The sequence below is a fragment of the Rhamphochromis sp. 'chilingali' genome (assembly GCF_963969265.1).
Source record: "Rhamphochromis sp. 'chilingali' genome assembly, chromosome: 15".
Classification (NCBI taxonomy): domain Eukaryota; kingdom Metazoa; phylum Chordata; class Actinopteri; order Cichliformes; family Cichlidae; genus Rhamphochromis; species Rhamphochromis sp. 'chilingali'.
In genome coordinates this window covers 17,866,582-17,892,645 of record NC_137942.1, presented here as the reverse complement: position 1 = coordinate 17,892,645, position 26,064 = coordinate 17,866,582, and the positions used below count along the sequence as shown (strand labels likewise).

The 26,064-nt window shown below is 39.0% G+C and overlaps 2 protein-coding genes across 12 annotated transcripts in view; one reads left to right on the top strand and one right to left on the bottom strand.

The window, feature by feature from the left end:
• Nucleotides 1–26,064, bottom strand: part of LOC308411182 (septin-9-like) — a gene marked incomplete at its 5' end in the record, with an annotated part of 82,840 nt that overhangs the window by 13,112 nt on the left and 43,664 nt on the right. The window contains one exon of one of the 7 annotated variants that reach the window (XM_080904973.1): nt 5,474–5,585. The exons of the other annotated variants lie outside the window; for them this stretch is intronic. Of the gene's footprint in view, nt 1–5,473; nt 5,586–26,064 lie in introns of those variants that run through there. 7 annotated transcript variants of the gene reach the window in all.
• Nucleotides 18,593–24,880, top strand: LOC308411184 (uncharacterized protein). Of its 5 annotated transcripts, none has more exons than XM_080904977.1 (3): nt 20,591–20,698; nt 20,804–20,898; nt 21,066–24,880. In XM_080904977.1, the coding sequence occupies exon 3, from the start codon at nt 21,067–21,069 to the stop codon at nt 22,507–22,509; it is 1,443 nt and encodes a 480-aa protein (XP_080761103.1). In that variant the 5' UTR covers nt 20,591–20,698; nt 20,804–20,898; nt 21,066; the 3' UTR covers nt 22,510–24,880. The 5 variants fall into 5 exon arrangements, with proteins under 5 accessions (XP_080761102.1, XP_080761103.1, XP_080761101.1 ...); XM_080904975.1 differs by having other exon boundaries at nt 20,601–20,698; nt 20,807–20,898; XM_080904976.1 differs by lacking the exons at nt 20,591–20,698; nt 20,804–20,898 and adding an exon at nt 18,593–18,613.

Below are 26,064 nucleotides of genomic sequence, written 5' to 3'. Positions count from 1 at the left end.
AGCTATTGGAAAGCAGAGTGACTCACTGTGATGCTGTTTTCAATTACAGGCACTAAAGAGGTTTTCTCTTTTATTGCTTCCAGCGGCATCAGATTGCTTTGCTTTTTTGTAAATATAGCCAGAAGTCTCACCTCTGCAGCAAAGCATTTCAGAGAAAAACAGCAAGACACAAGGAAAAGAAGAAGACCGAAGTGTGGAGAGAAAAAAAAAAAAAGGCAGACGTGTGCAGATAGGCATGAGATACAGAGGAGAAGCAAAAAGGAAGATGGCTGTCGTTGAGTAGGGGGGAGGTAAACAAGATAAGGTCAGTGAGAGGAGGACAAAGAAAGGCATGCAGAGGGGGAGAAGGAGGGGAGGAAAAAAAAGTGTGGATTGCAGAGATTGTGATTTATTCCAGTTTTGGGCCTGGGGCATTCCTCACTAACTACACACAGGCCTCCAAACTGAGATGCAAATACATTCGAATCCAGCTAAACATCTCCCTGTTCACTGGATGGTCTTTTCAAAAGGCACTAAAACTACAAAGGAGTATGAAGAAAAATGTGACTCTGTCGCCTATGTTTAGATGCAGTGTGGCCAGAACCACTGAGCCATGGCTTAGCTGTCCAGGGTGTTGATCTCAACAGGGTGGTGAGCAGGTCAGAGATCATGTTCCCAGTTTAGGTTGGAAAGAGCTGCACTGAGGTTAGTCCCCTCATGACAAACCTGTGGTTTGACCCTTTGAATAAACTCTGTAGAATTTAGAGGAATCCAGAGAGAGAAAAGGATGGAAACTTGGAGTGTTTGTTATCTGCAACACTGACTCACTCAGGGCATCTGTAAAACTGATTGTACAAAATCTTTCCCTTCATCGCTTCACTTTTACAACTGTTTTATACAACATGCAGGCAGTTCCACAGTTTTTCTACTATTTTAATGAACCATAACGTACACAAATGCTTTCTCTACTAAAGCATTGCACCGAATGATTAAATGCCAGGCTTTAAACAAACACTAAGCTACGGATGATAAGATCCAAACAATTGCTCAAAACCTACAGTCACAAAAACTGTTTTTCAAAGGAAATTAGATTTGTTTTTATCCAACGTTACATGAAACGGATCAAGAATGTAGTAAATGACACTTGCTGTCTAATGGGTCCATTCATCACAAAATGATTTATGATTTTTAATAAAACAAACTCTCAGCCAGCATCGCCCCTGTGTTACACTGTATTACCCAATGTGGGTTTATAATGATAAAATGGCTAACTGATCCCATTAGCACAGCAGAAAACTGCTTTGTTAAACTAGCCATGATTTGGCTGCTGAAACATCTGAGGCGGCTTATTCTAATAATCAATTAGCATTTTGACCACATGTTGTGGATTCCTGGAAACAGCTTCCAAATCCCATCCTTGGAAAGATCTCCACACCTCCTGCTTGCTTGTGTTTATACACCACTTTGCATTTAATTTAATTATTCATCCCCACTCTCCTCCTCAGTTGTGCTCCATCTCCCTCCCTTCACTCCCAACTGTAGGCAGTTTATACAGTAAGTTTCATCCAGATTGATTGCATCCAGGAAAATTTAGGGAACAGCCACGCATATATTAATTTAATCCATTGTATCAACACCAACACAAAGCTGGTGAATTCCTACAGATAACCTTAATTATATTTGATTGAAAAGGTAAATTGAAAGAGTTTGTGTCCAAGCTCCACGTAACAGCAGGCTTAATTTGTTTCATAGCAATGACAGCTCAATAATTTAGTATCCACCACTAGGCATTAATCCCATCAAGCGATAAAATGCACAAGTTCAGGTTAATCTAAGTGCTTGTTTGGAGCTGTATGTCAAAGACACATTGGTTTACTAATCCACTAAATGGGTTTTGAGATCTTTGTTCTTTTTAACAATCTATTTATGGGCTGGTTAAAAACATCTGCTGCGTTTGTCTTCCATTTACATTCCCATACAGGATGAAGGCGGTTTGCAGTCGTGTCTCATCTTAACGCCGCTAGATTTGTTTTGATGGTAACCCAGATGCCTCTTGAGGAGCGTGCGGGCTGCTTCAAATTTTATTTTATTCAATGTAATAAAAACGACTGATTCTCAAGCTGCCTTTTTTATGGTTGATTTCCCACAAGAGATGGTGCAAACACAGCTGAGAAACTTGTGTAGAAGCGATAAAAATGTATTCAATTACATTGAACTGGGGTTCCGGTAGCCCTCCAGCATTGAATCAATTCGATACCCCCAGACCACATGGGTTTACAACACACACAAACACACAAACCCAGTTACCCACCCTCTGACAGTGAAGCCTTTTAATAAAAAGGGGAAATTGGTTTGGTGGCAGTGCAAACACTGACTTTAATAACACAACAGCCTGAGTGTTTTTGCAACAAAGCCGAATTCCCAGACTCATCGTTCAGCTCTCAGGAGAAATGTGCCTGAGAGATTATGTCACCTGCCACTATTTGCCTGGAAATGATATACCCATCTTACTGTGTTCTGCAGATGCTTAAAACCAATGATAATCAGTCTCTTAACAACATACAACTTTGTATTTGCAGCATCAGCATCTAGGGTTACTTTGCAGACAGCAGAGAAATGTAAATTACTGTAATGACAGCAGAAGCCCACAGGTTTGTCTAGACTTCCAGAGGAATGTGTTCGGCCTCTAAGCTGTGGTGGTGCACAAGAGAGCTGTTGTCTTTCTAGGCTCTTCAGCTAATTCTTACACCAAGCAGCTCCAAAAGAAAAAAGAAAGAAAGGAAAAAAGGAAAAAAAAAAATCAAATCACTGAGCGCATCAGGTAAGGTTTCACCTATACATTATTAAATGCATGCATGCCTCAATTTACCGTGCGGACACCCAAGTGCAAGCAAGAAGACTTATTGACTCAATTCAAGGCTCAGGCTGATTTAGTTTCAACTAAACATCTACAGTTAAGGAAATACATTCCACTGCAGCAGATCATGCCTTACAAAAAAATATTCCACCCTAAAGCAACTGCTAAACTTTACCCTCTGAGTTTACACGAAAGCAAAATGAATCAGGAAGTTGTCAGTTTTGTGAGCGTCTTTGTGGCTAGGCTAAATAATACATTAGTTATCCATTACCTATTGGGTACTTGCTGACAGTAATAGAGCATGTGGACTGAACCAATGTAATCTCAGTGAATGGGTCAAAGTGTATCAGTGAAATGGTTAGCTGACAGTGAGTGTGGGTCTAGAGGGGCAGGGGGTTGAGGAATCTGACCTCTGTTCGTGCACACGCCTCACCTTAGAAACAACAGTTAGAAGAAGTGTTATTTAAACAAAAAAAAAAAAAAAAAAAGTACAGCGAACTCAGTTGAAAAAGTTCTGCTTTTTTAACATTGCACAGACATAATTATAAATACCAAATTATCTACAAACTAACCAATGTTACTTTAATGCTCAGTTGACTAAAGGTGGACTTAGAGGGCAGCTGTCCTTCACTATTGAGACAGAAGGCTCAAGGTGTTCAAATCCTTAGAAAACACAAACTCACTATTCCATCAAAAATGCTGTCAGCAGCACTCCTCTGACACAGTCTACAGCCTGTGTGCGAGCTGAAGCCTGTCACCTGGGTCCTCTCCAAGTCTCAGCAGCAGTATTTATGGACTGTGTTTGACCCACATACAAAGCTTAAGGGTGTAGTGGACAATAAGTGACGTCACAGTGTCAGTTTAACTTGAAATGTGACTCCTTACTCAAAGTAGTTCATATTTACATGTTATTTCAGTTAATTTCAAGTGAACCACCATCATCTCCTCACCTTTGAAGATTTTAAAGTCGTATATTTATCGTGTGTGGCAGCATGACACTTCTAGGTCACTGTAGGTGTAGACAGCCAAACACTTGTTACATTAGACCTTAAAAGCGTTCCCTATAAAGGGAACATAAGCTTATTGTGTTATGTAAGTTTAGAATTGTTTTCTTTTAACATCTTCATTGCTAATCTATCAACATCAACACTTGCAGATGACTGAATCATCTCAAAATTTATATGCAACAAGTTACAACAAAAATACGACAGTTTCCCTTTTTCCACTCTTCTCTTGTGGTGAACATCTAACGCACATACATGTACTAGAAAACGCAAACCAGTTATTCAGAGAATCTGCTCCTGGGGAATCCAACAGAGATGAAATGTTATCGATTTTACAGAGCTCCGGTTACATTCATGAAATGTTTTGCATTTCAAACTCATGATGCTAAATTCCACAATAGATACACAATCTTACTGATCTAACTTCTTGACTCCCGATGTGCACAGACAGACAAAGACACGCAAGATGCAGAAGGTAACGATGACCTTTTCAGCTTCCCATTAAACAGTGGTGAAAGGCCACAATCTGTTCTGCACAGAGGCCACAACAGAGCTCCTTTCAGCAGCTCTGCGTGTGTGTGCGCACATATGTGTGTGTTTCTGAGGCAAACCAGAGGCGGGTGACTTTCTGAAAAGGTGAGGGGCGGTTGGTGTTTCCACCGGTTTGATATTAGCTGCTGAGAGGAATTCCTTGTATTCTCCAGGTCAACTTTGGATAACAAAGCCTGGATGATAAATTCTGAGGCCCAGCGTTGTTGTCAGCTGCTGCCACATGACCCCATAGCCAAGAACTCGCACTATCACTTTGTCAGTGCTTAAACAAGAGCAGAAAAAGTAGTGAAAGAGAAACCTGATCTGTACAGAGCTCATAAAGAAACACTAATCCGAGGCTAGCCTGTTCTACTTTCCTAAAAGGATTCCTTCACTGTACTTTCCAAAAGCACATCAAAGCCTACGAACCACGTGTGAGGTGCTAACTGTCCACTCTGCATACGTATTTAGCCTGGTAATATGTCATTGTCAGCAACAGCAGTCCAGTGTGTGGACAACGTCAGGAGGAAGGAAACAAAAATAAAACTGGGAGTTTAAACAGAAAAAAATGGGGTTGAACATGATGGAACATCCCCCTGGATACATAAACAGACGTGTGTGTGTGTGAGTCTGTGTGTGTGTATTACACAGAGAGATCGATTACAAAGCGTGCCACACAGCAGACATGCACAACATTTAGGAGATGAAAGACAGGGAATGCAAAATCTGAACAATGGTAATTATCCGTGAAAGCATGCTCACACAAAAATGAGAAAAATATCCCAACCTGAGATCCTGAGCACTGTCTGTGAAATACACAGCCATGCTTCTTTACAACAAACAAATTAATAGCCACGTGCATATTTAAGCTTGGTTAAAACACATCAGTAACATTACATGTTTGAACAGCTGGACTCAAAAACAAACTGTTTTCTTTCTGCTAAGAAGACAAACACACAAATCGAGAACAAAGGACAAAACTTCCTTCCTCCACTTCCAACTGATTTTTAACACACACACACACACACACACACACACACACACACACACACACACACACACACACACACACACACTCCCTGCCAGTATGCAAAGCACTCACCGTGTGTGAAGTGTTTGTGTGTATGAGCTGTCCCCTGTCGAAGTGCAGCGCTCCAGTGAGAGGCCAAACTCTGCTGTGGCTCTGGAAGCTCCCTGCCTGCCCCTCCCACCCATGCCTGTCATGTGACTCTGCACGCAAGGCAACACCACACGCCCACTTCCTTCAAATAACCCCGACCCTCCCTCTGACAAATAAAAGGGAAAAAACACCCCCACAACTTCCAATGCGATAAAAAGTAAATGTTAGCAGAGAACGGACAAAGACAGAGCGTCAGTGGCTGCGATAAAGAAACAACAGAAGAGCTGTGTGTGCGTGCGCCTGCAGCTCTGCAGGCTTTAGGCCAGCTTCTCCTCAAGTCCCACATTAAAAAACAAAAAACTAATTACTTTGTCTGGACTCCTTATCTCCTCATCTTTACGTCAAACTACTAACACTCAGTCCCTTTAACAAATCAGTACCCTCCATAAATCAAGACTCACTGATTTATTTTCCCCCTCTTTGCAAATTTTATATCATATTGGCTTTTACAGCAAATCATTTAAAAGAAAAAACAAAAGAGTAAAAATGTTTTAGATAAAGCCAAAGAAATCAAGCAGACAGAGCAGGGGATATGATGACATTTATCCTTTTTTTTAAAAAATTCACAGGAAATTGTTGTTTTTTTAAAGCAGCTTTTGTAAGTACTGAATAATCCCACAGCAACTAAACTGAAATGTTTGGCAACAGTCAAGAGCCTGGATAAGATATCCTCAGACATTTCAACAGTAAAAAACATTACAGGGATGATGTACAAACACTTTAATGCTGTTACAGTAACAATAAAAGCCACATGTATACAAAGTATGACAAAGTATGAAAAGCAATAAAATAATATAACATGAATCCATGTATTAGGCAGGTATATTTATTTATAGCATATATTAGATTGTATACTGTAAACAGATGTATAAGATGAGTTAGATGGGGGTAGGAATGGCTGACCAGGATATGGTCAACATCTTGTTCTTGTTTTCCTCTTGAATATGATGGCTTTTAATGATTGTGTTTATTTGTCTTTTACTCCCTAATACGTATTGACACTTGTTACTTATATGTTCAAAATAAAGATTTGATTATGACAGTGCAAACACCAACAACTATTACTATTTTCCAGTGAAAATATAAACAAAAGACGAAAAGACGAAATCTAAAGAATGGCAAAATGAGATGTTAAAAACACCTGATCCCTTATCTTCCAGTACCTGAGAACAAACCAATCACTTTGGCTGATTACTACTCTTTGGAAGTGTGTATATTCATGCCAGATTAAAGAGGACGGGAACAGCTGTTTTCAGGCTCACAGGAAGTGTAATTACACACCAGTGCAGCAACTTGAGTTTAACCTTACAGCCACATGAACAGACACACACACACACACACACACACACACACACACACACACTCTCTCTGGGCAACACCTGCATTCCTTGAAACGAACAGTCAGGTTCCTGAAAAAAACCAGGCGTAATATGTTGGAGAGACGTGTCATTACTCAAACTCAGAGGCCAAAATAAACCAGGGCTTTTAAACAATGTCCATCTAACGAAACTGAAACATCAATATGGACCTTCTGAGTCCTGCACAATACCAACACACGATTCATTAAATCCGACACACAAACATAGCTGGACTTGTAACTGTGATAAAAACCAGGTTTTTACCAAATATGGACGTAAAATAAACCCTTGTTGTCGTTAGTTTTACAGGGTGGAGAACCCTGCAATTTCCCCCAAACTCGGGGCCCCGTCTCTCTTACAGCTTTTCGCTCTTTGACCTTTTTCGTTCTTTTCAACTCACTCTTTCTGAAGCTCACCTTTATCTCCCCAATAAAAACCTGATGTTTAAAGTGGAGACACTGGAAATGTAGATAATTCTGACAGCACTTAATAATGGGTTTAGGAGCTGGTTTATTACTCAGCTGCACTTTTTTTCACCAACACGACACAATCATCTTTGAAATCTTCTTCTGTGGATTATGCAGATAATACAATAGGAAGACATAACAGAGCTTTTCACTCCTAATATGCATTGCAGCAATGCCAGTGATGAAGCAAGCCACAGATAGTTTAAATAAAAAGGGGCAATGGTCATGACTTAAGACAAATTAAAATCCACATTTAGGAAGACTAAAGCATCATCCTGAAGTCACGTAAACAGCTGTGTGCATAAAACTGTGCCACTCTGAACTCGAAACACAAACTCCTCTTCTGAACATCACTGCCACTCAGGAGCTGCTCTCCAAAGGTCTCACTATTAACTTGTCTTTTTTTAAGCCTAAAATAGACTTTTTATGAGATACAAATTCCCTCTTTCAGATTTTCTTCTTAAAAACACTGACTCCTGAGTGAACCGTGCATGCATGCAGCGTGGGCCAACCATCATTTGTTTGATCTGACATAACTTGGCAGACTTCTTTATTACAGAGCTGCTGTGCTGCTGGGGACACGGCCTTCTTAAATGAAAGAAGAAAAAAAAAATCTTAATTTTGAGGAGAAGGAGACAGAAAGCCGATGTCAGGGGCTGAAGTTTGTGGGCCACGCTGAGCCAAGATGGTGTCATGTACTGGCAGGCAGAGCATGAAGCTGCCTGGCTGACCCCTGACAGTATTCCTTGCAGTTGGACTTTCATAACACAGAGATACAGAAGAACCATAGATTGACTGGGCGCATTACATTAAAGGCATCACAGGTTGTCTTTTTCCTCCACAGGAAAATAGTGTAGTGTACGACTAATACAGAGGGCTGCAACACATCTTAAATCAGTATTCAGTAGACTGCAGTGCACAGGGTGTGTGTACAGTTCTGCTATGAACCATCTTAGGCTGATAAATGACACTACCAAAAATAAATAAATAAAGGTTCGTTAGCTGACATGCATGCTGAGGTTTCTAAAAAACAAAAAAGCAAGTACAGAAAAATTAGATCAACAGCAAGGACCTTATTCATTTCTGCAACACTCATGCTGCTCATGTGAAAGATGTGGGTGGTGGCCACGGAGAAACTAAATGTTTCCTTTGTGTGTGTGTGTTTCTACCTCACCCAGAAGGAATACTTAAGCCTCCGTACAGGATAAAAGGAGAAACTTGAGCATGTCTTTATGTGTAAACATTTGTGAGTTTACTTAACCTAAAAATCTATTGTGCACCGTCACACTGTGACGCTTGGATTTCCATTTGGAGATGAAGAGTAAACACTCGCAATGTAAATAACATTTAGGGGCCAACTTTAGGGCAAATCTACCGGAAATTAATGTAGGTCAGTGTCCTCTGAAGTAATAGAAACAGTGTGGAGGTGTGTGTGTGTGTGTGTGTGTGTGTGTGTGTGTGTGTGGGGGGGGGGGGTTTGAAGATGTCACATGAATCCAATTCTCTGGGAAGAGGAAGTACTTCCTCACTGAGGAGGATTTGTAGTAAACAGCTGAATGAGGCCCTCTCAGGGTTCTGAAAACAGCTCCTTCACCCTCCTCCACCCGATGTGTGTGTATGCCGACACTGAGCCACTCAGCTCTGTGTTTGTGTATTGTGCTTCTTAATGTATAATACAGTGGACTTCAACGTATCTTTGACAAATGTTTTCCAGCTCCAGGCGCTACCTTCCAGGTGCAAGGCCAACTACCTGTGTGACAGCAGCATCTGCTGGTAGCTGGTAGAGTTGCAGCAGTAGAAGCAGCTCCACGAGCTTCAAAACAGCATGGGTCAGTCTCCAGCCTCAGCTTTGCAGTGCAAAACTTGCATATCTAAAAATTTGGCAAGTGTATATTTAGTTATTTTAACATGATGAAACTTAAAATTTGAGTTGTGGTGCAAACATCTTTGTACATAATCGTAAAGTTTTTATATGGTGACAGGAACTACAGAACATCTTTAAACAATGAAAACTAAAGTAAACAAATTATAAATGAAAACATAGCCATTAAAAACACGTGTACACTATTTAAAATTCACTCAACTACAACACGAGAGACTCGACTGCAATTTCAGTCCCTCACCTCTGCAGTCGGGCAGACACACCCATATTCAGACTTTGGATTAAATGACCAATAATCAGCTTTTGTATTTTAACAGAACCAAATTACCACAAAAAGAAACAAAACAGAACAAAAAAGTTGCTGGTAGTTGCTGTTTTGTTTTCTCTTTTGTTCACAGCAGCAAATAAAAAATAAGTAAACAATGTGAAGAGAAAACTTGTTCCAAGATAGACTCAAACTAACTAACTGTTGGACCAGAAAACCATCTGGATCTTTATTTTGAACATGGTCTTCACTTGTTTTGGGAAAAAACAATTAGCCAGTTGCAACATCTGTACCACTAGATGACTGATGAGAAATTTTGTAAAAGTGTTATAAAACTTTCCACTTTTCACTTGTTATTTTTACTCTCTAATATGAGTTAATTTTGTGCTAAGTTTGAAAATTTTAAATGGATAGACCCACATCATGCTTGCAGTGAAAATCAATATTTTGTATATTAGCTACTCAAAATGGTTCTTACTGTGCATCATCTGTACAATATCTACTCATGTCTAATCTAACAGTAGTGACTCCCAGCAGATTCATCCAGTGAGGCTCAAGGACAATAATGCTGATGGAGAAATGACAGACATGTTGATTAAGAGTGTATTTGACTGATGCTTTTGAATTTTCTCTGTAATCTTGAAACTTTTGTGCTCATTAAACTGTATTTTCAAGCGTGAGATGGTCATTTTCAATGATGTGTTGTAACCGTCTTGATTCAAAAGTTGTATTAGATATGCACATATTAGATATATGTGCATTGTTCACAATGTAAACTAACTGCATGCCCTGGTGACTTACTGGCCTAAAATAAATATACGATTCACTTGATTCAAATCCATCCGTGTCTTCCAAGTTTCAAAATGTAGCTGATATAATAGTAAAGTAATAATAAAATAAAAAAGTAATAGTAAATTTCTACACGTCCTGATAATGGCAAAAGACCAAAAATGCAGCAAGTGTGAGAGACCAATAACCTGCATTAAAACAAACAAAAACATCCAGTCTCAAACAAAAAGCAGACACGGATTATGTGCAAATATTTCAATCTACTCTAGTAAAGTCATGAGCTGTGACACATACATATTTTTGGACACAGAAATAATCTCAAGTTTTTATATAATGACTACAGATCACCTTTAAACAATAAAAATTTAAATTAAGAAAACAACAATCATTCAAGAAAACTCCAAATTCAAAAACATGTGCACATTGTGTGAAATTCATATGTGATCATTTGGTACAGGAGAGACTACTGCAGTGTCACAGTTCGACACCCAAGGCAGACACGCCCATATTCAAAGCTTCCATTACAAGCCTGCTCATAAATGGCCAATAATCAGCTGTTAACAGACACGTGACTGCCAAACTACCAGATACTGAAATGTTTTTTTGTCTTTAAAAACGGAAGGAAGTCAAATGGACACAGTTGTTTTTCAACTTCCTCTTCACAACTGTCAAAGCTCCTCTGGATTTATTTACAAGGAAAGCAAAACCTAAAAGAAGTTAAAACTGCTCTCACACAACAAATAGATCAGACTGAGAGAAGCATACCGACACAGGTAAGTTCCCTCATTTTCTAAATTCCTTACTCGACTGGTGAGGAATTTACCCACATCTCTAATGCAGAATATATTCCACAAGTGACAAAATATTCCATACACAACAAAGTGGATTTGACATGGAGTCTGTTACCGTGCACTACGTATGCCTTTTGACTAATTACAAGCATACATACTGTCATTCAATATGATCTGCAAGTCTGCAGGATTAGTATTAAAGCTTTGAATTTTAATTTGTGTAACTTCCTGACACAGTTATTGGGAGTGTCATGAAACCAGTGCCATGGCCAATAAAAAGTGAAATACAATTCATTAAGATTAGCAACTGGCTTTATCTAATACAGCATGAAAACATTTTCGGAATCTCTCAAACAAAATCTGCTTTGTTTAATTACTCTAAGCAGACCGTTCAGTGATCCCGCCCTCTTGTTTATCTGAAGCTGACAGGAGGCATCAGTGGACAAGTCAAACAAGTTTTGATTATAAATGAAGAGTTACTAGTGTGACACTCCCCTATCATTACCTCCTCTCAGGTCCTGTTCAGGAAGTTAAGACTGTTTGGTAAAACAAGAGAATTTCTGAATTTAAGGTAAAAACAAAATCTCTTTATTTAAGAAATAAAGAGACATTTTTATAAATGATTTTGTAACTTTGTAACATTTGTTGTTCCCTGGGTTAACACCCCCCCCCCCCCCCTTCTAATTTAATAAAACTTTAATTTACTTTTCCTGGTGAAAATACCATTTACCAGGAAAAGTAAATAAAATCTGTTTCAGTGTTTGTACGACCAAATGATTAACGCTTAATTACAGACTAGGAAAGAAAAATTAAAGTCCTTTTTTAAATGGTAGCATGTTGATAAAAATATGTAATCATAACTATTATATGCATCACAGGTCACACAAAAAGACAAAAAAAAAAAAAAAACTTTGTAAGGGCGGAAAATGCATGGATTCACTAGCTACTTAAATCTCTCTACAGGCTGATGAAGATGTCAGGAAAGATCATCTGTTGCTGTGTGGCTCTGCTCCTGACCCTGACTTCTGTGTCAGCTGTAAGACGAACACTCAATTCAATCAATGATTTGATGTCAGTAGGCTTCGGCCAGTCTGTGCCGATCCACAGTCTTGTGCTGCTCCACTGGTTTGCCAACACTGTTAACATTGACAGAAACGATGTCATACATCTGAACTTTAACCCAAACCATGATTATGGGTCCCACTATTATGGCAACAGTGGGAGGCTGTTTGAACTATCGCTGGGATCCACATACTACACCATCGGTAACATCAATGCATCAACATCAGTCCCACTTCCACCTCATGTCCGAGCCCAGTCAGGACATGGAAACAGAGTTCGAGTCGTTATTAGAGTCAGGGAGGCATCTGGAGTGCGACAAGTAGAGCGTGTCTATATCACGCAGCATTATAACCAATTTAACCATCAAAGGTCAGATTATGATCAACATCAGACGTACGAGATCACTACCAACCTCTTAAGAGAGATCAGAGAGTTTTCTAGGGACAGTGATGACATGATATCATTAAGGTATCTTAGGGATCGCTTTGGACGCAGGGCTAATGATTTGCAGTTAGAACGCATCAGAAACATGTGGGGTCACCTTGCTTCTCTCGGACTGTTGTTCCACATTGTGGGGTATGCTGGGCCAGTACAATCCTACTGTAACCAAGTCCAGTTGGCATCAAGAAGAAATGATTCATGGAGCAATATTCAAGACTGTCTAGGTTTCTTATGTCGTTTGTTGTTTGCAGTTTTTTTGGTAGTTGCTGTTGTTTTCTCTTTTGTTCGCAGCAGCAAATAAAAAATGAGTAAACAATGTGAAGAGAAAACTTGTTCCAAGATAGACTCAAACTAACTGTAACTGTTGGACCAGAAAACCATCTGGATCTTTATTTTGAACATGGTCTTCACTTGTTTTGGGAAAAAACAATTAGCCAGTTGCAACATCTGTACCACTAGATGACTGATGAGAAATTTTGTAAAAGTGTTATAAAACTTTCCACTTTTCACTTGTTATTTTTACTCTCTAATATGAGTTAATTTTGTGCTAAGTTTGAAAATTTTAAATGGATAGACCCACAGCATGCTTTCAGTGAAAGGCCAAATCAATATTTTGTATATTAGCTACTCAAAATGGTTCTTACTGTGCATCATCTGTACAATATCTACTCATGTCTAATCTAACAGTAGTGACTCCCAGCAGATTCATCCAGTGAGGCTCAAGGACAATAATCCTGATGGAGAAATGACAGACATGTTGATTAAGAGTGTATTTGACTGATGCTTTTGTATTTTCTCTGTAATCTTGAAACTTTTGTGCTCATTAAACTGTATTTTCAAGCGTGAGATGGTCATTTTCAATGATGTGTTGTAACCGTCTTGATTCAAAAGTTGTATTAGACATGCACATATTAGATATATGTGCATTGTTCACAATGAAAACTAACTGCATGCCCTGGTGACTTACTGGCCTAAAATAAATATACGATTCACTTGATTCAAATCCATCTGTGTCTTCCAAGTTTCAAAATGTAGCTGATATAATAGTAAAGTAATAATAAAATAAAAAAGTAATAGTAAATTTCTACACGTCCTGATAATGGCAAAAGACCAAAAATGCAGCCAGTGTGAGAGACCAATAACCTGCATTAAAACAAACAAAAACATCCAGTCTCAAACAAAAAGCAGACACGGATTATGTGCAAATATTTCAATCTACTCTAGTAAAGTCATGAGCTGTGACACATACATATTTTTGGACACAGAAATAATCTCAAGTTTTTATATAATGACTACAGATCATCTTTAAACAATAAAAACTTAAATTAAGAAAACAACAATCATTCAAGAAAACACCAAATTCAAAAACATGTGCACAATGTGTGAAATTCATATGTGATCATTTGGTACAGGAGAGACTACTGCAGTGTCACAGTTCGACACCCAAGGCAGACACGCCCATATTCAAAGTTTCCATTACAAGCCTGCTCATAAATGGCCAATAATCAGCTGTTAACAGACACGTGACTGCCAAACTACCAGATACTGAAATGTTTTTTGTCTTTAAAAACGGAAGGAAGTCAAATGAACACAGTTGTTTTTCAACTTCCTCTTCACAACTGTCAAAGCTCCTCTGGATTTATTTACAAGGAAAGCGAAACCTAAAAGAAGTTAAAACTGCTCTCACACAACAAATAGATCAGACTGAGAGAAGCATACCGACACAGGTAAGTTCCCTCATTTTCTAAATTCCTTACTCGACTGGTGAGGAATTTACCCACATCTCTAATGCAGAATCTATTCCACAAGTGACAAAATATTCCATACACAACAAAGTGGATTTGGACTAATTACAAGCATACATACTTCCATTCAATATGATCTGCAAGTCTGCAGGATTAGTATTAAAGCTTTGAATTTTAATTTGTGTAACTTCCTGACACAGTTATTGGGAGTGTCATGAAACCAGTGCCATGGCCAATAAAAAGTGAAATACAATTCATTAAGATTAGCAACTGGCTTTATCTAATACAACATGAAAACATTTTCAGAATCTCTCAAACAAAATCTGCTTTGTTTAATTACTCTAAGCAGACCGTTCAGTGATCCCGCCCTCTTGTTTATCTGCAGCTGACAGGAGGCATCAGTGGACAAGTCAAACAAGTTTTGATTATAAATGAAGAGTTACTAGTGTGACGCTCCCCTATCATTACCTCCTCTCAGGTCCTGTTCAGGAAGTTAAGACTGTTTGGGAAAACAAGAGAATTTCTGAATTTAAGTTAAAAACAAAATCTCTTTATTTAAGAAATAAAGAGACATTTTTATAAATGATTTTGTAACTTTGTAACATTTGTTGTTCTCTGGGTTGAATGGCTAATACCATTCACCAGGAAAAGTAAATGAAACCCGTTTCAGTGTTTGTACGACCAAATGATTAACACTTAATCACAGACTAGGAAAGAAAAATTAAAGTCCTTTCTTAAATGGTAGCATGGTGATAAAAATATGTAATCATAACTATTATATGTATCACAGGTCACACAAAAAGACAAAAAAAAAAAACCTTGTAAGGACTGAAAATGCATGGATTCACTAACTACTTAAATCTCTCTACAGGCTGATGAAGATGTCAGGAAAGATCATCTGTTGCTGTGTGGCTCTTCTGATCTTTACATCAGTTTCAGCTGTAAAACGAATGCTCAATTCAATCAGTGAGCTACAGTCAGTCAGATTTGGCCAAGCGGTACCTATGGAGAGCCAAGAATTGCTCTGCTGGTTTGCCAACAAAATTGAAATTGATACAAATGGTGTCATACGACTGAACTTTGACCCACACTGTGATTATGGCTCACATCATTACGGCAACTTTGAGGGGTTGCTAGATGAATTGCCAAGGGGGTACAGATACTACACTCTTGGCAATGTCAATCAACAGACATCACTCCAGCTTCCATCTCATAGGAGAAACAGGGCCCGAATCATAATTAGAGTCAGGGAGCAGTCACAGACAGTAGACCAAGTCTATATTACACAGCATTATCAGACATTTGACTACCAAAGGTCAGAGTACGATCCAGAACAAACGTACCTGATCTCTACTAACCTCCTAAGAGAGATCAGAAGGGCTCGTATGGACAACTCACCGATACATCGTGTAAACGCGTCCCAGTCATGGGACACTGGAAACAGACAGGCTGCAACAAGAAGAAATGGACAACCTAATGGTTGGAACGATTGGCTGTTGTTTGCTTTGGTTGTTTTAGTCTTCATTTTGTTCATTTCCTTTTTGTCAACAGCAAATAAATACAACAGATAGGGCTGTTCGATATAACAATATATATCGGATGACGATATAAAAACGTCTATCGTTGCATTTTACGCTATCGTTTGTTTCGTGGTGTCGCAAAATAAACTGTTTACGGCAATATGTTTCCATTATTTTGATGGTCACTGGTCGTGTCCAAATTCATGGGCTGCATCCTCCTGAGGCCGCATTTGTAGACCAATTATGTCACAGCGACGTGCCGAAGGCTGTCCAAATTCGTAGACTCCTCCAAATGCAGCCGACAAATGCGTCCTCCTTTTCCCCGAATTTGAAGGATGGGTCGGGTGTGTCCTTCGTGGCCTACCATATCCCAGAATTCATAGCGCGGCCCAGCCAAACTCCAGTTTCCAACAATGGCGGCCGCTACTAAGTTTTAAAATTACTCATACTAATCTTTCTGGGTCACAAAATAAACTTAACATATTTTCAGGCGAGAAAGTAGCTGTGTAAACATCAAATATCTGCTCGGTTTATCAAGATATCGCATATTTGCAAAAGTGCCTCGACATTTTCGAAGACATCTGCTACCTACCAGCTCGATAGCTACTCAGGAGCTCGAGGGTCACTGAAGCCGCCGAGAACGGCACAACTCCCGGCACATCATTTTCAGATCACTGTGGACTGTCGCTACTCAGGTTAAACGTAATATATGTCACTTAGACAACCTAAAAATGTTATTGTTGGGCTTTTTTCAGTGTTTTGTTTGTTCGTGAGTAAATCGGTTTGGCTGAGATTAAAGTTATTAGATTAGATTAGATAAAATAAAAATTTATTAATCCCCGGGTGGGTTCCTCCTTGGTTTTTACACAGCTGACTAAACGTCAAACAGAAGTATGAGACAGTCGAGAATTTATGCCAGTGTCCTGTTATATTTTAGATAGCAAGGAGCAGACGGCTGAGTTTATTAAACTCCACCGAGACAGCGGTGACGCTAATCAGAAGGCTAGACCGTCCAATTTCCCCAGCCGTTTACTTTCGGCCTACCCGACCTTCTGAGGACCCGGCCCACGTAGACCGCCAAGGCTGGGTCCTCAGGAGGATGCAGCCCATAAATTTGGACACGACCACTGTAGTGACTATATTAATTTCTTAAAGTTCTTTCTTTCTCTTATATTTAACCACACTACAGACAGACAAGTGCTTGTTTTTATGCGTTGTCGTTAGCTACAACAATGGTAAAACCACCGCGTGTCTGCTTGTTTTGTTTTCCACATAAAGCTTTCACAATAGAGCTCAACATCCTGTTGAGACTTTTCAAAATAAACTGAATCACGTGAAAGGTGCCGAGTATTTACGGATGAGAAGCAAAAAACGAGCCGCCAGGTGCTAAAAAATAAACCTTAGACTCAAACGTTAGAACAGGCTTTTCCCCGCAGCACGCTGTGTAATAAATACTCACAAAGAAAACGGCGGCCGTTACAACCCATGTCTAAAAATGTATAGTTTCATGCATCAGTTAAAACACTCGACTCCAGGTACGCAACGCCCAGCTGGAAACACTTCACGCAAGTCGAGCTGCCCGAGATTCACAGAATTTACAGAAAATGTTACATTTTTGTGATTTATATCGTTATCGGACGATAGATGTCTTAATATCGGGATATGAGATTTTGGTCATATCACACAGCCCTAACAACAGAGTATAGTTTAATCAGTAACTAAAATTGTGCTCAGGACCAGAGAACCTGGAGCATCTTTGTCTTGACCGGGACAACAGGGCAGTTATCTGAGTTTGATTACATGACTAATAGTAGTTTCTGCTGTACAATTTGCAACCATGTCATTATCTTTTTTTCATTTTTGTTTTAGCCTGGACTATATGAGTTTATTTTGTGTTAGATTTAAAAGACAGGCTGGTTATAGCATGCTTGTAATAAATCATTTTGACAGCAAGTCACAAAAATCAACATTTTGTGTGTGGACTTCAAAAATTGTGCATTTGTATTTGTCAAATATCTAATCAAGTCTAATCAACAGTAGTGACTCCCAGCAGATTCATCCAGGGAGGAGAACGGACAATTACTCTGACAGATGAATGACAGAGACGTGTTGTGTTACTGTTTTGGTATTGTATTGCATTTTTAAAATGTTGTGCTCATTAAACTGTATTTTTAATTGGGGACAGTCATTTTATGTGATGTGTTACAACTGTGTTGACTCAAACGTTGTATTTGATATTTTAGTCTTGCTTAAAAAGTAAATTAACTGTGTGGCCTGGTTAGGTACTGGGCTATAACAAACAAGATTCACTTGATTCAATTTCATCTGGCTCTTCTATGTTTTACAACATAGCTGATATGAGGTTTGCAATGCACTACGTAGATTTCTACACTTTCTGATAATGGCAAAAGATTTTTAAAAAAAAAAAAAGGAAAAAAGTGTTTGAGGCCAATAATCTGCTTTAAAAACAAAACAAAGAAACAAAAAAAGGAAGGTCGAGAGCTGTGGCACTTGCATATAAAAGTGTCACTTGGCTGTGTACCCAACTAAAATGCTAAAATACTGTTCTGTTTTTCTCCATGAGGACGAGGTTTCATGCAAACAGCTGTATTATGAAACTTCCCGTTAGCGCTAGCCTTTCCGGCTGCTTTAGTTTCTTTTTCAGGGAAACAGAAACCTAAAGTGAGTTATGTCTGCTCCTACACAGAGAGCTCAGACACTGGCAGAAGCAGGCTAAGGCAGGTAAGCTCTCTTACTTTCTGCTGCTAATTTGAATCATTTGGAGACTGATTAACTCTAGGTTTTATTGTAAAGGCTTCTCTGCTTAGAATTTATTCTGAATGGAAAATTATTTACACGACAGTGCAGCTAACAGCATTGGAATTTATATGGAGTAAGTTACAATAAATTCTGAGAGTCGATCATCTCTTTGATTACACACTTCTAATGCACCCTTTCACACAGAAGAAGAAAACCACACAACATACATTCACAAACATAAATTCACCTCGTTCTATGGCTTTATTGACCCACTGAATGCATTTCAAAATTTGAAGCAGGCTTTTATGTGATGGATTGTTACTATTGGTCTCTATTACACAGAGTCTACAGAGGACTTTGCGATATTTTGTGTTGTGGATTGTTTTACTTCCTGAAAAGGCAGCAATCATAATAAACACTGCATGAGCAGCAGCATCATTAGAATTGTAGCACAGCTACAGTGGGGCAAAAAAGTATTTAGTCAGCCACCGATTGTGCAAGTTCCCCCACCTAAAATGATGACAGAGGTCAGTAATTTGCACCAGAGGTACACGTCAACTGTGAGAGACAATGTGAAAAAAAAATCCATGAATTCACATGGTAGGATTTGTAAAGAATTTATTCGTAAATCAGGGTGGCAAATAAGTATTTGGTCAATAACAAAAATACAACTCAATACTTTGTTATTGCCAACAAAGGTTATGTTACAGAGGTCAAACGTTTACTATAGGTCTTTACCAGGTTTGCACACACAGTAGCTGGTATTTTGGCCCATTCCTCCATGCAGATCTCCTCGAGAGCAGTGATGTTTTGGGGCTGTCGCCGAGCAACACGGACTTTCAACTCCCGCCACAGATTTTCTATGGGGTTGAGGTCTGGAGACTGGCTAGGCCACTCCAGGACTTTCAAATGCTTCTTACAGAGCCACTCCTTTGTTGCCCAGGCGGTGTGTTTTGGATCATTGTCATGTTGGAAGACCCAGCCGCGTTTCATCTTCAAAGTTCTCACTGATGGAAGGAGGTTATGGCTCAAAATCTCACGATACATGGCCCCATTCATTCTGTCCTTAACACGGATCAGTCGTCCTGTCCCCTTGGCAGAAAAACAGCCCCATAGCATGATGTTTCCACCCCCATGCTTCACAGTAGGTATGGTGTTCTTGGGATGCAACTCAGTATTCTTCGTCCTCCAAACACGACGAGTTGAGTTTATACCAAAAAGTTCTACTTTGGTTTCATCTGACCACATGACATTCTCCCAATCCTCTGCTGTATCATCCATGTGCTCTCTGGCAAACTTCAGACGGGCCTGGACATGCACTGGCTTCAGCAGCGGAACACGTCTGGCACTGCGGGATTTGATTCCCTGCCGTTGTAGTGTGTTACTGATGGTGACCTTTGTTACTTTGGTCCCAGCTCTCTGCAGGTCATTCACCAGGTCCCCCCGTGTGGTTCTGGGATCTTTGCTCACCGTTCTCATGATCATTTTGACCCCACGGGATGAGATCTTGCGTGGAGCCCCAGATCGTGGGAGATTATCAGTGGTCTTGTATGTCTTCCATTTTCTGATGATTGCTCCCACAGTTGATTTCTTCACACCAAGCTGCTTGCCTATTGTAGATTCACTCTTCCCAGTCTGGTGCAGGTCTACAATACTTTTCCTGGTGTCCTTCGAAAGCTCTTTGGTCTTGGCCATGGCGGAGTTTGGAGTCTGACTGTTTGAGGCTGTGGACAGGTGTCTTTTATACAGATGATGAGTTCAAACAGGTGCCATTCATACAGGTAACGAGTGGGGGACAGAAAAGCGTCTTACAGAAGACGTTACAGGTCTGTGAGAGCCAGAGACTTTCCATGTTTGAGGTGACCAAATACTTATTTGCCACCCTGATTTACGGATAAATTCTTTACAAATCCTACCATGTGAATTCATGGATTTTTTTTTCCCATTCTGTCTCTCACAGTTGACGTGTACCTCTGGTGCAAATTACTGACCTCTGTCATCATTTTAAGTGGGGGAACTTGCACAATCGGTGGCTGACTAAATACTTTTTTGCCCCACTGTATATCGGTAAGTATATTCTGTGTTAAAAAAAACCCAAAAACTGTCAATACAGACATTAATTTGATAATGCTTTTGGAAATATTCAGGTTTACTCATGCAATTGTATTTTAGCAGCTCATGAGCCCACAAACAAACGCCAGGACAAAACGTTCTGGCTTAATTAGAAGCAGACAAACTTGTACTTAAGGACCAGGAAAGCTCAAAACGTACGTACACACACACACACACACACACACACACACTAGCAAAGCTTACTGCAGGGTTCATATGGAAACATGTCTAATGTTTAAAGACCACTGGGAAAATATGAACAAATGTAAGGTAAAGATGCAGAGATGAATAATGAAACCAGTAACTTCTTAAATCTCTACAGGATGTTGAAGATATCAGGACAAATCAGCTGCTGTGTTGCTCTCCTCCTGACCCTCTCCTCTGTGTCAGCTGTAAGACGAGCGCTCAATTCAATCAGTGACCTGAAGACGGTAGGCTTTGGCCAGTCTGTGCCCGAGTACAGCCTCCGCTTGCTCCACTGGTTTGCCAATGAAATTGACATTAACAACAATGATGATATCCTGCTGACCTTTGACCCAAACAGTGGTGCTTATGGCTCACATTATTATCGCAACAATGAAGAGCTGTTAGACCCACTGCCGAGGGGATACCGATACTACACTGTTGGTAATAGCTACCAAGATGCATCACTGGGACTTCCAGATTATGTCGCCGAGTCAGCCATTGAGGACAGTAACAGGGTTCGCATTATAATTAGAGTCAGGCAGCAGAATGCAGCACGGATAATAGATCAAGTCTATATCACACAGCATTATGAGACATATGAAGATCAAGGGACAGATTATGATCCACAACATACATATCAAGTCACCGTCTGCCTCCTAAGAGCGATCAGAAAGTTTTCCTTGGACCGCAATAACATCAACTCAATGAGGTCTCTCAGAGACCACTTTGGAAGCAGTGCTGATGATTCCCAGCTATGGGAAATTATGGATATCTGGGATGAGCTTGCTTGTCTTGGACTGTTTTTGTTTATTGTGATCCCAGAAAAGTATTCCTCTCACAAACACAACAGCAGACGTCAGCCAGCACCAAGAAGGAACACACAACCTGATTTGGAGAGCAGGCAAAATGTCACTTCTGGGATGTCTGCAAAAGATCAAGTGGATCATAGAAATGGGATAAAACTGAAGGTGACAACAGGCAAAAGTGGAAACGCCAGAATTATTTGGAGCAATGTTCATAGTGACCTTCTTAAACGAAATGTGATGGTGGCACTTTACCAGAATAATCAGGAAGAGAAAGCCCTGACTTCTAAATGTATTGAGAACATAGCGTCAAGCAGTTATGACACATCAGTACCCCTGAATGAAGGCCTTCAGGTACGACTGCATGAGGTCAGGACTCGATTTTTCTTCTGGATTTCAGTAGGAAAGGAGATAGACAGAGGCAGTGAGTTTAAAAATCCCAAAGCTGTGAATATAACAGGATACAATGCTAACCTGCAACTCTTTGCAAATGACGGCAAGGCTTGTGCTCGCTTAACAGTGACAAAGTCTTTCCATAACTGGAAGTCTGAATTTAAAAAGGCGTGGGTAGGCTTCTATAGCTCTGAAAATAACGCCACAAAAAACTATGAATGGTGGCAGTGGCAATGGGCAACAAAATTCAAAGAAAACAATTCTCAGGACAATTATAATGTATACGAGTACGAGTCAGACATGACAATTGCCCCGGGAGTGCAAGCACGCTTCATACTGCAGGATGAAATCGAGAAAGCAAGAACCTCACCCTGGGCTGAATGAAGAAATTTACTCCTTTAAATACTGATTGAATAATGTTTTTTTTAAAAAGCCAAAGAAAGAAAGTAGAGACAAGTGTTAGCAGCAGATTTTAATTTCAGGTCATTACCAGCCTCTTAAGAGTGATCAGAAAGGTTTCTAGAGACCACTTTTGAAGAAACAATCATGATTACCAGCTATGGGACATTACAAACATATGGTTGTTGTTTATTGTTGTCAAGAGGCCTGGCCCTATACTATGAAGCAAACCCAGAGTATCTTTCAATTACCTGGATTCAATGGTGATCAGGATACATAGTCATACGAAGCTGTTTATCAACTTGCCAAGTTAACTCCCAGCTTCTTTCACATGAAAAGGGTGGTCTTAGCATCTGATTGATCTCAAAGGAGCATTTCATGGATCATATACACAAAATGATCCCTACGCAACCTAAACCAGACATTATCAAATGGTGATTAAAAATCTGTAAACATAGTAACATTGAAAAAAAAAATGAATAAAATTGTATAAATGTTTTTATACTTCACTTTAAATGCTGCTAAATCTTATAATACAGCCACTGGGACACAAAAAGAAAAACACCAAGAATACCTATTCAACAAATCAAAGTCACTTTGATCTGCAGACAAACTGAAGTCATTTCAACATCTCCTTTATTAGCCTGTGGGACAGTAAGTTTTAATGTTCAAATGCATCTAGTGTAAACAGCTGTAATGTGCATCCATCACCTTAGAAATAATCAACAGCACAGAGCATGCACTCAGCCATAAAATAATTAATGTGAATTAAAATGTTTACTTTACCACTCAATGCACTAAGTCACAAGATTAATGAGTTTCTCTCATCCTTTTTGCAACAGTGTTGCATTTTACAGTTTATGTTCTTTGCATAATTTTGATCAACATTTATCATCATCTGATAAGGTCTGTGATAGCAACACTCGTAGGGATCATTTTGTGTGGAGGACGAGTCATATGACCCGTGAAACACCCCTTTTAGATTGGTGTTGGCAGCATCTGACCAACCGTTTTATGTGAACATGCAGTGGAAACCCTGGAGTTAATGAGTTGATAACTAGCTTCGTGTAACTGTTTATTCAATTGCTGATGTTAGAGTAAGTAAATCCAAATAACAGAAAGATACCCTGGGTGTGTAGAACTTGCTTCATAGTACAGGCCTCTGAAAAGCTACAACTCTAACCTAAATAACCTATTGCAGGCTGCAACACAAGGAAACAACACAACCATGAGATAGCACCTTTGGAATCAGGGCTTCTCCAACATATGTGTGCAAGGACTAATTTAACTAAAATCAACATCAGCACATAGTTTAAATCGAGCTTCTCTGTTAGAATTGACTGTTACCGACTACAGAATCCTGTTACATCATTATTCTTACTTGCTGTCTTGATACACTCCTAGCAAGTTTTTACTTTTTTCAGCACCTTAGCTCCTGAACGTTTTTTCCTGGTATTTCTTCTGCATCAGTGAAGACTGTATTTTTCAAAAAGGACAAATTCAGATAGTGAGGCCATTAGTAATTATTGGCCTATTTCAAATCTTCCATTTATTGGCAAGATTACGTATTACGATTAAGTAACTGCTTGAAAACAAATTTCTACTATGAAATTTTCCAATCAGGATTTCATCAATGTCACATCACATAAACTGCTCTCATTAAAAAGGTGTTCAATGATATTTACTATCATTGTTTACCTGTTTTACACTATATTTACATATGTTTTTAAATCGGTGTTATATATTTTTTTAACATTTTTAAATTTTAATCATACTTTTCTGTTCATTCATCAATTCATTTTTAATACATATATTTTCTTCAAAAATAAAGTTATTTTAATCCAATTTCGTAAAATACTTTGAATGACTGTTGAGTAAACGCTGATATTTAAACACATTAGCACACTGCCTTGCCTTCAAACCAGTAAATAACACAAAGAGGCACAACATGCTCTAGATATCAACTGAACCAAGCTATAGTCGCCTTACTGTTCACCAAGAAAAGGCCCCGACCACCAGCAGGATGTTTAATTAAACATGGAAACAAAAATCCAGCAGGAGTTGTTACATTGTACGCTTTGCAGCCATCTGTTTAATTTTACTTTGTGCTGTATGGATTTGCTTTCTAAATCTTGCATAGAATGCTTGTAATGAAATGTTTGGGATTTCTAAATATCTTTTTAGCATTTGAACTACATAAAATTGTGCTTACTGTGTATGATGTAGTTGCTCGCCACAGATTTGTAAGAAAAATGGACAATTGCTCTGATCGATGAATCTTGAATAAGACATGCATTTTATAGATGTTTTTTGTATTTCTTCTGTCATCTTGAAAAGTGTGTGTTCATTAAACCATTTTTTCAAGTGTGCAATGGTTATTTTGTGATGTGTCATAACCAACTTTAGAAACACAAACAAGCAGATGCGTAGAATGTAAGGCTCATCAGTGCCTACGCTATAGGGCTGCTCGATTATGGCAAAAATGATAATCACGATTATTTTCACTGAAATTGAGATCACGATTATTTGACGATATTTATTTAACCCTTTAAGACCTACCATAGAACCAAGTCCACCAGAGCTTATATTATTATTTTTTTTTTACATGTTGTAGTGCCATTTGTGGGAGCATTTCAAGTTGCTATACATCAATACAACTGTTATAGCCCATATTTTACTAATATGTATGCATTAAGTCCATAGTAATTACATAAATTGCAAAAAAGTGTAATAAACTACAAAAAAAATTGAAAATCGCTTTTGTTTTGTTTACATATATTTCTACTTGGAGAAATTTAAGAGGTTTATCCCTCAAAACTTTAAATACAATAAAGTTGCAAAAAAATAGTTTCCCACCACAGGAAATTTATTTTGAGTGTCTTCATAAGTTTTATTTTGGAGATACAGCAATTTTTATATACTGCAGGAAAAACAAAAAACAATCCTATGATGCAAATTTGCAAAGAAAACAGCATGTGCATCATTTCACTGTGGGAAGTGTTACGAACAGCTGATAGGAACAGCAAAGCGTGTTTCTGGAATATTATGTTTTTGTTCCTGCAAGCGCTTTTTATGCAATTTTTGCAAAGCTATATGTGGAACGAAACCGTGACCTAGGACAAGCTGATGGCATCAGATGTAAGTACAACTCCTCCGGTTTCATATGCAAAACAAATTATTGCGCTAGCTTACACGGTTCAGATTCTACAGGGATTTAAAAATAGTTACGCAAAACGGAGCGTGCTGCTCTGACCGGCTTTAAAGGGTTAACAATAACTTTTAAAAAATAATATAAAATAGTGTGCAACACCACTGAAGTTTTTTTTTTTATTTTAAACTCTCTTTTCAACCAACGGCAGTCACTCTCCAAATAACTTCTGCTTAGCTTTCCGAGCTTCCCTCGGGTCCTCTTAATCAGCGGTCTCCACCCTTTTTTGCGCCACGGACTGGTTTATGCCCGACAATATTTTCACAGACGGCCTTTAAGGTGTCGCAGATAAATGAGGGAGGGGCTAATAATCGGCTCAGTCATTTTTAATG